Genomic DNA, 10,146 nt, shown 5'->3' on the forward strand with positions numbered 1-10,146 from the left:
CTCTGTCGCCCAGGCTGGAGTGCAGTGGCCGGATCTCAGCTCACTGCAAGCTCCGCCTCCCGGGTTTACGCCATTCTCGTGCCTCAGCCTCCCGAGTAGCTGGGACTACAGGCGCCCGCCACTTCGCCCGGCTAGTTTTTGTATTTTTAGTAGAGACGGGGTTTCACCATGTTAGCCAGGATGGTCTCGATCTCCTGACCTCGTGATCCACCCGTCTCGGCCTCCCAAAGTGCTGCGATTACAGGCTTTGAGCCACCGCGCCCGGCCCATCTGATTGATTTCAAGATTTTCTCTTTGTCTTTAAATTTCTGTAATTTAATTATAATGTGCATAGGTGCATGGGTGGTGCTTTATTTTTATTTGTCCTGTGGAGTGTGTTGATGCTCTTGACTCTATTTTTTTTATTTTATTTATTTATTTTTTAGACGGATTCTTGCTCTGTTGCCTGGGCTGGAGTACAGTGGCGCAATCTCGGCTCCCTGCAACCTCCGCCTCCCGGGTTCAAGCGATTCTCCTGCCTCGGCCTCCCAAGTAGCTGGGATTACAGGAGCACGCGACCATGCCTGGCTTTTTTTTTAGTATTTTTTAGCAGAGACGGGGTTTCACCATGTTGGCCAGGCTGGTCTTGAACTCCTGATCCCAGGTGTTCTGCCTGCCTTGGCTTCCCAAAGTGCTGGGATTACAGACATGAGCCACCGTGCCCCGCCCCTCGTGACTCTGTAAGTTGATGTTCTCCACTGTATTTGAGCAGAGTCAAGTCATTATGTCTTTTTTTTTTTTTTTTTACTTTATTATCACTTTCTTCTTCTGGGACAAAAATTACAGATGTTAGACCACTTGATATTGTCTCACTGGTTTCTCAAGCTCTTTTTCTTCAATCTTTTTCCTTTTTCTTTAGATTGAGTGATTTGTATTTAAGTTCACTGACTCTTTTTTTCTGCCATCCCCAATCTACTTGTGAGCACAACAGGTACATTTTAAAATTTCAGATCCTGTTTCCTTTATCTCTAGAATTACTTCATTTTTTAATAGTCCCTGTTTCTCTTCTGAGATTCTCAATTTATTTATTATGCACATATTTCCCTTTATAAATCCTGAAACAAACTTGTAATAGCAGCTTTAAAGTACTTGTTTGCTAATTGCAACATCTGAGTTACCTTGGGATCAGTTCTTATTGACTGCGTTTGTCCTTGAATAGGGACACACGTTTCCTGTTTCATTACATAACTATAGACTGGACATTATGCATGATACATTATACTCTAGATTCTGTTGTGTTCTGATAAAAATGATTTTGTTTTAGCAGGCATTTAACTTGGCTAGACTCAAAATCTGTTTCCCTGGCAGCAGGCAGCAGCTGTAATCTCTCTTCAGTTCTTTCATTTTTCAGCTGATGCTTTTGTGCCAGGCCAACTGGGCTCTCCTCCACACATGTAGAGTTTAGCTGTCAAAGATTTCAGTAGATTTTATATGAATATTTTGCGCCTCAATTCTGTAGCACCCTGCCTGGATTTCTTCCCCAAAATTCTGGCTACTCTTTCAGCCCCAGATTCTGTCCTCTGACCTTTCAAGAAAAATGCGGCACTACAGTCCAATCCAAAAGCAGATTATGGACTGCTCTTTGGCTGAAAACATACAAATATTGCCCACTGCAGTGATCTTTCAAAAGCAGAGATTTCTACCCTTAGGAGACATGTACTAACATGAAAATATCCTAAGACCTAGCGTTAAGTAAAAAGAAAAGGCTGTAAAATAATATGAATGTATGTCTCCATATAAATAAGCATATGTGTGTGTGTATATATATATATATATATACATATTTGTTGTTGAGACAGGGTCTCACTCTGCCACCCAGGCTGCAGCACAGTGGCACGATCACGGCTCACTGCAGCTGTGACGTCCCTGGGCTCAGGTGATTCTCCTACCTCAGCCTCCCGAGTAGCTGGGACAACAGGTTGTGTGCTACCACACCCAGATAATTTTTGTATTTTTTGTAAAGATGAGGTTTCACCATTTTGCCCAGGCTGGTCTTGAACTCCTGAGCTCAAGAGACCCATCTGCCCTTGGTCCCCCAGTGTTGGGATTACAGACGTGAGTCACCACGCCTGGCCTCCACTTTTATTTTTTAAAAGCTATTGTATAAGCACTGAAATAAAAGTAAGCACACATAGAAAGGTATGGGAACCACTGGCCATGGCTGTTTCTGGAGAAGGGACTATGGAGTGGTGTAGGGGTGTGTTTGTATATTTGCATGTGTGCTTATGTATGCAAGCTCCACATTTTTACTCTATGAATTTCTATATTTGATTTTTTACAAGAATGCATGTGGACTTAAAAGGCTGATTTCTTTTTTTATTGGTCTTGTCATGGTTTGAGGGCATTCACTAGCTCTTTGAGAACTACTCTTAAGCTTTAAAGGAGTAAATAAATATCAAGTGCCAAGAACAGTGAACCAACATTACTGTTGTTATTGCCATTATGTGGAAACAGTACCTCTTTCGTTTGGTTCAGCAGCGGAGAACATGGCCATGAAGCCATTGCCAGCAGTGTTGGTGTCAGAAATCATCTGCACCATCATCTTGTTGCTACTGGACACAAGGGCTCCAGGCCGGAAAGTGCCACAGAAGCGGCCAATACGCTGGCCATTGGCGTGGCCATTGTACACATCCACAAAGTCATAGCGGCACAGGTTGTCACTCTCAAGGTCTATGAATCGGAAATTAAGAACGACTACTTTTCCTTCGGGAACCTGCCAAGAAAAGGGCCAATGAGAAAACTGTCATGAAAACAATGTCTGAGGCTTTGACATCTAGTCACTTACTTCAGTGTGTAGATTAAAGTATAACATCCAAGATAATGCTTTTTCCTCTCTCACATATGAACCAACCCAAGGGAAGTTTTCTAGCATATTGCATTCCTAAAAAATTTAAGTACTTATTTTCTTTTGACAAATTCCACAATTCTCCAGGATTCACAATCTTATTCCTTAAGAACTTACCTCAACAAAGTTGCAAAATATTAGATCAGTCTTATTAATGGATGAGTCATTGCGTAGAAAGAATATCAGTCCTGACTGGACCTTAGCATATATCTGCATATTCTAAAACACCATGGCACTTAGAGATATTGCTTAGCAAAGAAACATTTTTAAATATCATTTCTTACAAATAATACAGTAGAACACACTCAATGTCTGTGTATAGAATGTTTCTATGAAGTTCAAAATAAAGAATTTATTTGGCAATTGTGTAGTTAATTTACAGGTAATTCACTTTGGGTCCTGAAACATCCAGATGAACTAACTATACTGAATAAACGAACTGAGTAATTGCTGAATCATCTCTTCTGAATGTCACTGAGTTTTGTGTTCACTTGTTTTCCAGGTGAAGACTTTATATGTCAGGAAGCCTTGAAACACAAGGCACTAATGAAGAAAAAGATAAGCTTTCATTTTCTCATATTTTATTCGTCATAATTTCCCCATAAAATTCTTAATGATGGTTCCTTCCTTATTCCCTGAGTAGGTAGAAAAAAATGGCTATAAAAGCATTTGGTAGGATTCTCAGATTACAAAAGCCCCATTTCTTTCCCGGTTCACACCACCTTTTAATATTTTCATTCAAGTTGTTCAGTCATAAAGTCTTGATCATAATTGTTTTACTCCTTTAATCAGATGAGGTCTCCACTTAATAGTGGAGAATTCCATTCTGTAAAAACTTACATATAACAAAACTCAGTGATTAAAAAAACCAAACTGAAAAATCTAAACACACACAATCAAAAGTGGTTGGTTTATGTTCATCTTAATTAACTATTTCAGACTCAAGGGTCAATAGATGCTTTGACATCAATGCGGCTTCCCCATGTTGGTAAGTACAGTGCCATACATTTTATTTTCCTACGGTAAGATGAAGTGTTTTTAGTGCTATTTAATTTTTGTGTCAAACACATCTACACACCTCATGGTAGAAACTGTAATGGCGTAGTCCCCAAAAGAGATACGTTTGGCTTTGCCATGGTTGCATTCTAATTCCTAGAAGCTTATCTCAGTGGTGTGAATATCAGAGTTCCAAAGAACGTACACCAGCTTAAGAAGCTAATAGCATAAAGAACAATTTAAATTTTAAACACTATCACCAAGATATCTCTTGTAGAACTTCCTGTCTTTTGCTTTATTGTTTTGCGTACAACCTCTATTTGTACAATGATCAGAAAGTTATCAAAATATGATGCCACATCTGTAATCTTAAATATAAGCAGGTTCTCTATGAATCACTGAAAAAGTCCCAGCCATGAAAAGAATCTCAAACTAATTTGTTTTTTTCTTGCATGAACAGTGACTATTTGTGTAAATGTATAGTGGCTTAAGTAACTCAAAGCTATGAAACTTGGTGAAGTCACTCCCAGAGTGAATGTGGACAGAAAAAAAGGAAGAGGTCTAAGTATAGAGGCCTGGAACACTCCAATGTCATCAAATCCGTGAAGAGGTCAAACCACAATAGAGACTGAGTCAGCAAGTAGAAGGCAACCAAAGTGTGTGGCGTCTGGAAGCCAGGCGAAGAGAGTACGTCAAGGAGGAATGAATGGGCAACTGAGTTAAGCACTGCTGCTGAGAAAGACCAGCAGATTGAGCAACACAGAAGTTTATCAACCAGAAGTCACTGGTAATGCTGACAAAGCTGTTTTGGTGGCACCATGGGGAGAAAGCTGTATAAAAGAAGGATCATGAGAAAATGGGGTGAGAGGAAATGGTGACAATAAATATAGACAAGCTTTTGGAGGAGTTTTGCTGTAAAGATGAACAGAGTAATATGGGGATAGCTGGAAGGGGATATGGGGTCTAGGCAGGGTTTTTGCAATGGGTGCTTCCTAAGGCATGTTTGCATGCTGATGGGAAGGATTCTGTAGAGAGGGCAAAACTGATGAAGCAAAAGAGAGGGAGGATTGCTTAAGAGATGTCCTTGAGCAGGCAAAGAGGGATCTGATCTATAGAAGGAACAGCTGTGGAGTTGGCCTTAATAGGACAGTTTTGCCCAGTGAGAGGAGGGAAGGCAGATGTAGGTAGGTCAGTAAATGAGGTGGTGAAAGCATATAGAATTTTTTTTCTGGATTGCTTTCTTAGTGAAATAGAAAATAAGGTCACCAGCAGCAAATGTGGAAGAGAGAGGAACTACTAGGAATCTGATAACAGAAGAGAAAGTGAGGAAATGGATTAAGGAAATGCAGCAGGAGTACCAGGACTGCTGGGGGCCCACTTCAAGTAAATGAATTAAAATTAAGACCTCTCTGCAAGGTGGAGGTATTAGTTTTTGTTTGTTCGTGGTCTTCTTCCCCAGCCACATTCAGCTCCATGGGCGGAGGTACAGGGCAGGTGGAGAGTTGGATATAAGCAGTAGGAGAGAGTGGTGAGCTTTGCCAAGTGAGGATATGGCGGGAGAGAGGGACAAGGGAGTTGAAGACATAGGCAAGAGAGTGACCCTAATGACGTGTCATGCAATCCACACTGGGTTAGGATGGAAATCAGGACCCAGTGGGGGTGAGGACAGTAACAGCCAAGACTGTGGTGGAGTAAGGACAAAATAAGGAGGTGGGAGGCTGAGGAATTATGGAGGATACGTTCTTTGGCGGAGAGGAGGTTAAAGACCTGAGAAGATCACCCATATAGGTACTGAAATTATAGTGGATTAGGACAAGGAAGAGTGCTGAAGACAGTGACAGTGAACCAGAAGTCAAAATTTGCAAGAAGTGAGGAAGACTGTCCTGGAGGCTTTAGACGATTTCAACGAGGAGAGGAACAGGGAGATATAATCATGTTTCATTGGCAGGTTCTTAGTCCTCTGACACTATTTAGACAATTCTGTCGACTTTCTCCTGTAGACAGGTGTTGAAATTAACTACAGGACTTGGATGCTCATTCTCAATAAAATAAATTATTTGTTCCGAAAAGTTTTGTACCTGTTCCCATGGCAATGAAAATTTGAGAATGAGACACAGATATTACATCAATGCAATTTTGAACACACGCTGACCCGAACAACCCCAGCAAAGTTTCTTTTGAAAGAAGGATGCAGAGGTAATCTGTACCCGTGTGAGTCTCCTATAACCAGAGACAAATGTCATCTTGCACTGAAGGCCAGAGAGAAATTCTGTTGCAAATGAGATGCATACTGCTGTGAGCCTTTTCAGTATAACACAACATCTGTTCTTCATTTTTATATGAGTGATCAAGATTGTCTGATGCCCTCTGAAGCAAGCTTTGATAAGAGCTCCTGATTGTCATTCTAAAGGACTTTAGAAAGAATATTCTCTGAAGATGGCCTTTCCACTTGGAGAATCTACAGTTCGTATCCTTGAATTTTCTTTGTTAAGAATAGCAAAAAAAAAAAAAAAACCAGAAAGATACACAGAATAATGTAACACCTGGATACCAAACACGAAATTGACTTTTGTTAACATTTTGTTAATATATTTTTAAAGTCTCCTTTAATGAAGTAAATAAAACATTTCAGATAAAAATAAGATTTCCTTTGTCTTCATCCCAGGCCCCATTTCCTCCTCCTTCCTCAGAAGCAACCACTGTTACAAATTTAGTGGGTTTCCTTCCATGCTGATCAAAATATTTGTGTATGTGTGTGTGTGTATATTTTTATATATATATGTATGAGTATATATACATACACACACATAAATATGTGTATCTATACACACAAATATTTATGTATACATTATGTATACATGCTTGTAATCTTAATACTTTGGGAGGCCAAGGCAGGAGGATCGCTTGAGTCCAGGAGTTCAAGACCAGTGTGGGCAACGTAGGGACATCGTGTCTCTACCAAAAATTTAAAAATTTAGCTGGATGTGGTGGTGCATGCCTGTAGTCCCAGCTACTTAGGAGGCTGAAGTGTGAGGAGTACTTGAGCCTGGGACATCAAAGCTGCAGTGAGCCATGATCACACCACTGCACTCTAGCCTAGAGGACAGAGAGACCCTGTTTAAAAAAAAAAAGAAAATGGGATAATGTTGTACATGTAACTCCACAACCTGGGCATCCTTGAATTTTCTGGCTGAGGAAGAAAAGAAGGAAAAATAAAAATACATAGGACCTTCACAAGCTATTCCTTCCACCTGGAACATGTTCCCACTTCTGCCTTTCTCTCACTCATGCTTAGGGTCTCAGTTTCAAGGTCACTTCCTCCTGGAGACTTGACTAGACACCCCCAAACCCCAAGGTGGGCTCTGTCCAATTAGCAGTGCACCCCTCAGGTCTGTGAGCACAGGAAGGCTCAGCCCACTCACTCACTGTATGTTATAAAGCTCAACCTCGAGAAGGCAAGGATCCTTCCTGCCTTGTTCACTGTTGCATCACCAGGATCTGACATGGCCCCAAGTTGAAGCTTAACATTAAAAATATTTGTTAAATGAATAACCCATTAGGTACTCAATGAATCACTGGCTTCCTTGCACAAATCACAGACAATATACCTACTGCTGGCTCTACCTCTTTCATTCTAATATATCCTACCTTGCCTGGGAGCGGAGCTCCAAAAGGCCACCCTCTTTTCTAAGCCATTCTTTGCAAAAAGAAGATGAATATCTTTTTGGAAACTTTATATTTCAAATCTCCTGTAAATGCTAACACTTAATGCAGAAATTCAAGGTGCTTTTTTGGTGGCAATTAGATGAAGCTACTGTTTTGTGAGATTATATTGACTTGGGTATTCATTATCTGCCTGCAGAAAAACAATTTGATGTTTGTGTTTTTTCCTATCAACAGCAAAGTCCTGTGTGGGCCAAAACCTAGAGCTTCCACAGTGACCTCAACTCACCCCACAGCTCCTGGGATGTCCTCACTGTCACAGGCAAACATGCCAAGGCTCTCGATGCCAGGGCTCCTGCCAGAGGACAGAGGAACTGCATTTTAAGCTGATGGTTTGCATTTTTAGGACACTGCGAGCGAAATGAAAATAGGAGGCCAGCTTCTTCTGTGTGGAGGAGTGCGTTTCTGCAGGAATGGGAATGCTCCTTCGTGTCTGCAGCTTTTCCTCCCCAAACACATCATTTACTACTTGGATCACAAAGAACTGTGTTTGCAGCACATGTGATTTTTTTTAAGCCATCATTCTAATCTTCTACAATTTCCCTCTTCCACAAACGTTCCTTTGGGAACGTGCATTCTAAAATGCAAACCACAGTTTATCTACGTAAAGCTCAAGGCACAGCCACTCAGTGTCACCTCTCTCATGTACCTCCAAAGGTATTCCAGAAAGATCTATAGACAAGTTATGTACAAATATTTGGCGGTCTTTCTAGAGGGGGATAAATCAGAAGCTTACAAGATCTTATTCATCTATATTCTAGGTATATTTCAATGCTACTTTTTTAAAGGTAAATCTCATACACGTTTAAAAAATAAAACATTTTGATTAGCAGAAATAACGTGATGTTTTGAACATTTTCTTTTGTTTTTGGGGATTTCACCAAAAAAACTTTACCCCGGATGTCTAGAAGGAGCGTGGAAACTCCCATCCACCTTGAGCCCAGCATGAAGACACCAGTGGAGATAACCGCTGAAAACCACCCAAAACTTTCCCGCTGCACTTTAGAATAAAATCTTCACCTTGATTATAGTTCACACTCTTAGTGAACATCAGGTGCCAGGTATTTTTCTATGTACTATATACGTATCATTTCATTTAATCCCTTACAGCAACCCTATGAAGTTGATATTATTATTAGCCCAACTTTACAGTTTACAGGTGAGGAAACTGAGGCACAGAGAGGTTAAAACACTGCATGATATATCCCCTTATCTCTCATCTTTCTCCTTCAAGCAACAACTTGGCTGTCATGCCACTTTTCTGTTCAAGGAGCCCTCCAAGCTGGCTTCTACCTAAGGGCCTTTGCACAGCCTGGTCCTCTGCCTGGCACAGCCTTCTTCCTGATATTCACGGGTCTGACTCCACCTCATCATCTAGGTCAGCGCAAGAGTCACCGTTTCAGAGAAGCCTATCCTGAGCATCCCTAGTCACTTAGATCACACAGCCCTCTTATTTCTTCACAGATTATTTATCATCTGTCTCGCCATCAGAATGTAAGCTACAGAGAACAGTTCGTCTGTGGGTCTACAGTTTGTCCAATGCTTGGCTACCATAGGTGCTCAGAAAATATTCACTGAATAAATGACTGGGATCCTTATAATCTTATAAAAAAAAAAAACAGTGCAGGCCATTACTCCTCTTACTAGCACATACCTTTATATAACAATGTAAACTCAACAAGCACAGGGCAAGCATCATTAAGATCCTTATGGGGAGGAAGAAATGGCTGAGAGCGGTTATGATGACTTGCCTAAGGCCACCCAGAAAGTCAATGGCAGAACTCAGGTCACCTGACTTCCACCTTGCTGTGTGTTTCCATGACCTGACTGTGGCAGAGGCTGAGGAGATGCTCCCAAACCTTGTTTCTTCTCAGGTCACACATGGAGTCGACATTTCCCAGCCTCCCTTGCAGTTAAGTTGGCGCCATGAGTCTGGGTCCTGGTCAATGGAATGTGGATGGAAGTGATGTACCCATTCCCTCCAGCCCTAGCCATAATACACCCCGTGTAATCCTTTTGGAGTTCTCTTTTCACTCTAAGGAGGGGATTCAGTAGAAGAAACGTGGAGGTGCTAGAAGGCAACAGAGCCACCCAAGAAGGAGTCAGTGCTTAAAAGAGAGCTGCCCAGAACAGCTCTCCCACTGCACTGGACTGTGAAGGGAGCAAGAAACAGCCATTTGTTGGGTTAGGCCACTGAGACTGGGAGCTTGTTTGTTAGAGCCGTTTTGCACTTTGTGTTAATTACCCTGATTATCACAAGAAGAGAAAACCAAACACCGCATGTTCTCACTCATAGGTGGGAACTGAACAATGAGATCACTTGGACTCGGGAAGGGGAACATCACACACTGGGGCATATCATGGGGAGGGGGGAGGGGGGAGGGATTGCATAGGGGAGTTACACATGATATAAATGATGAATTGATGGGTGCTGACGAGTTGATGGGTGCAGCACACCAACATGGCACAAATATACATATGTAACAAACCTGCACGTTATGCACATGTACCCTAGAACTTAAAGTATAATAAAAAAAGGGTAA

The 10,146-nt window shown here is 41.4% G+C and overlaps 1 protein-coding gene across 1 annotated transcript in view; it reads right to left on the reverse strand.

Annotated features, from left to right (window-relative positions):
• Nucleotides 1–10,146, reverse strand: part of PCOLCE2 (procollagen C-endopeptidase enhancer 2) — an 80,241-nt gene that overhangs the window by 36,265 nt on the left and 33,830 nt on the right. Inside the window, exon 3 of the mRNA XM_017882276.1 lies at nucleotides 2,497–2,752. Within this exon, the coding sequence (XP_017737765.1) occupies nucleotides 2,497–2,752 (256 nt within the window). The remainder of the gene's footprint in view (nucleotides 1–2,496; nucleotides 2,753–10,146) is intronic.

Source organism: Rhinopithecus bieti, unplaced genomic scaffold, assembly GCF_001698545.2.
Source record: "Rhinopithecus bieti isolate Rb0 unplaced genomic scaffold, ASM169854v2 scaffold_12642, whole genome shotgun sequence".
Lineage (NCBI taxonomy): Eukaryota > Metazoa > Chordata > Mammalia > Primates > Cercopithecidae > Rhinopithecus > Rhinopithecus bieti.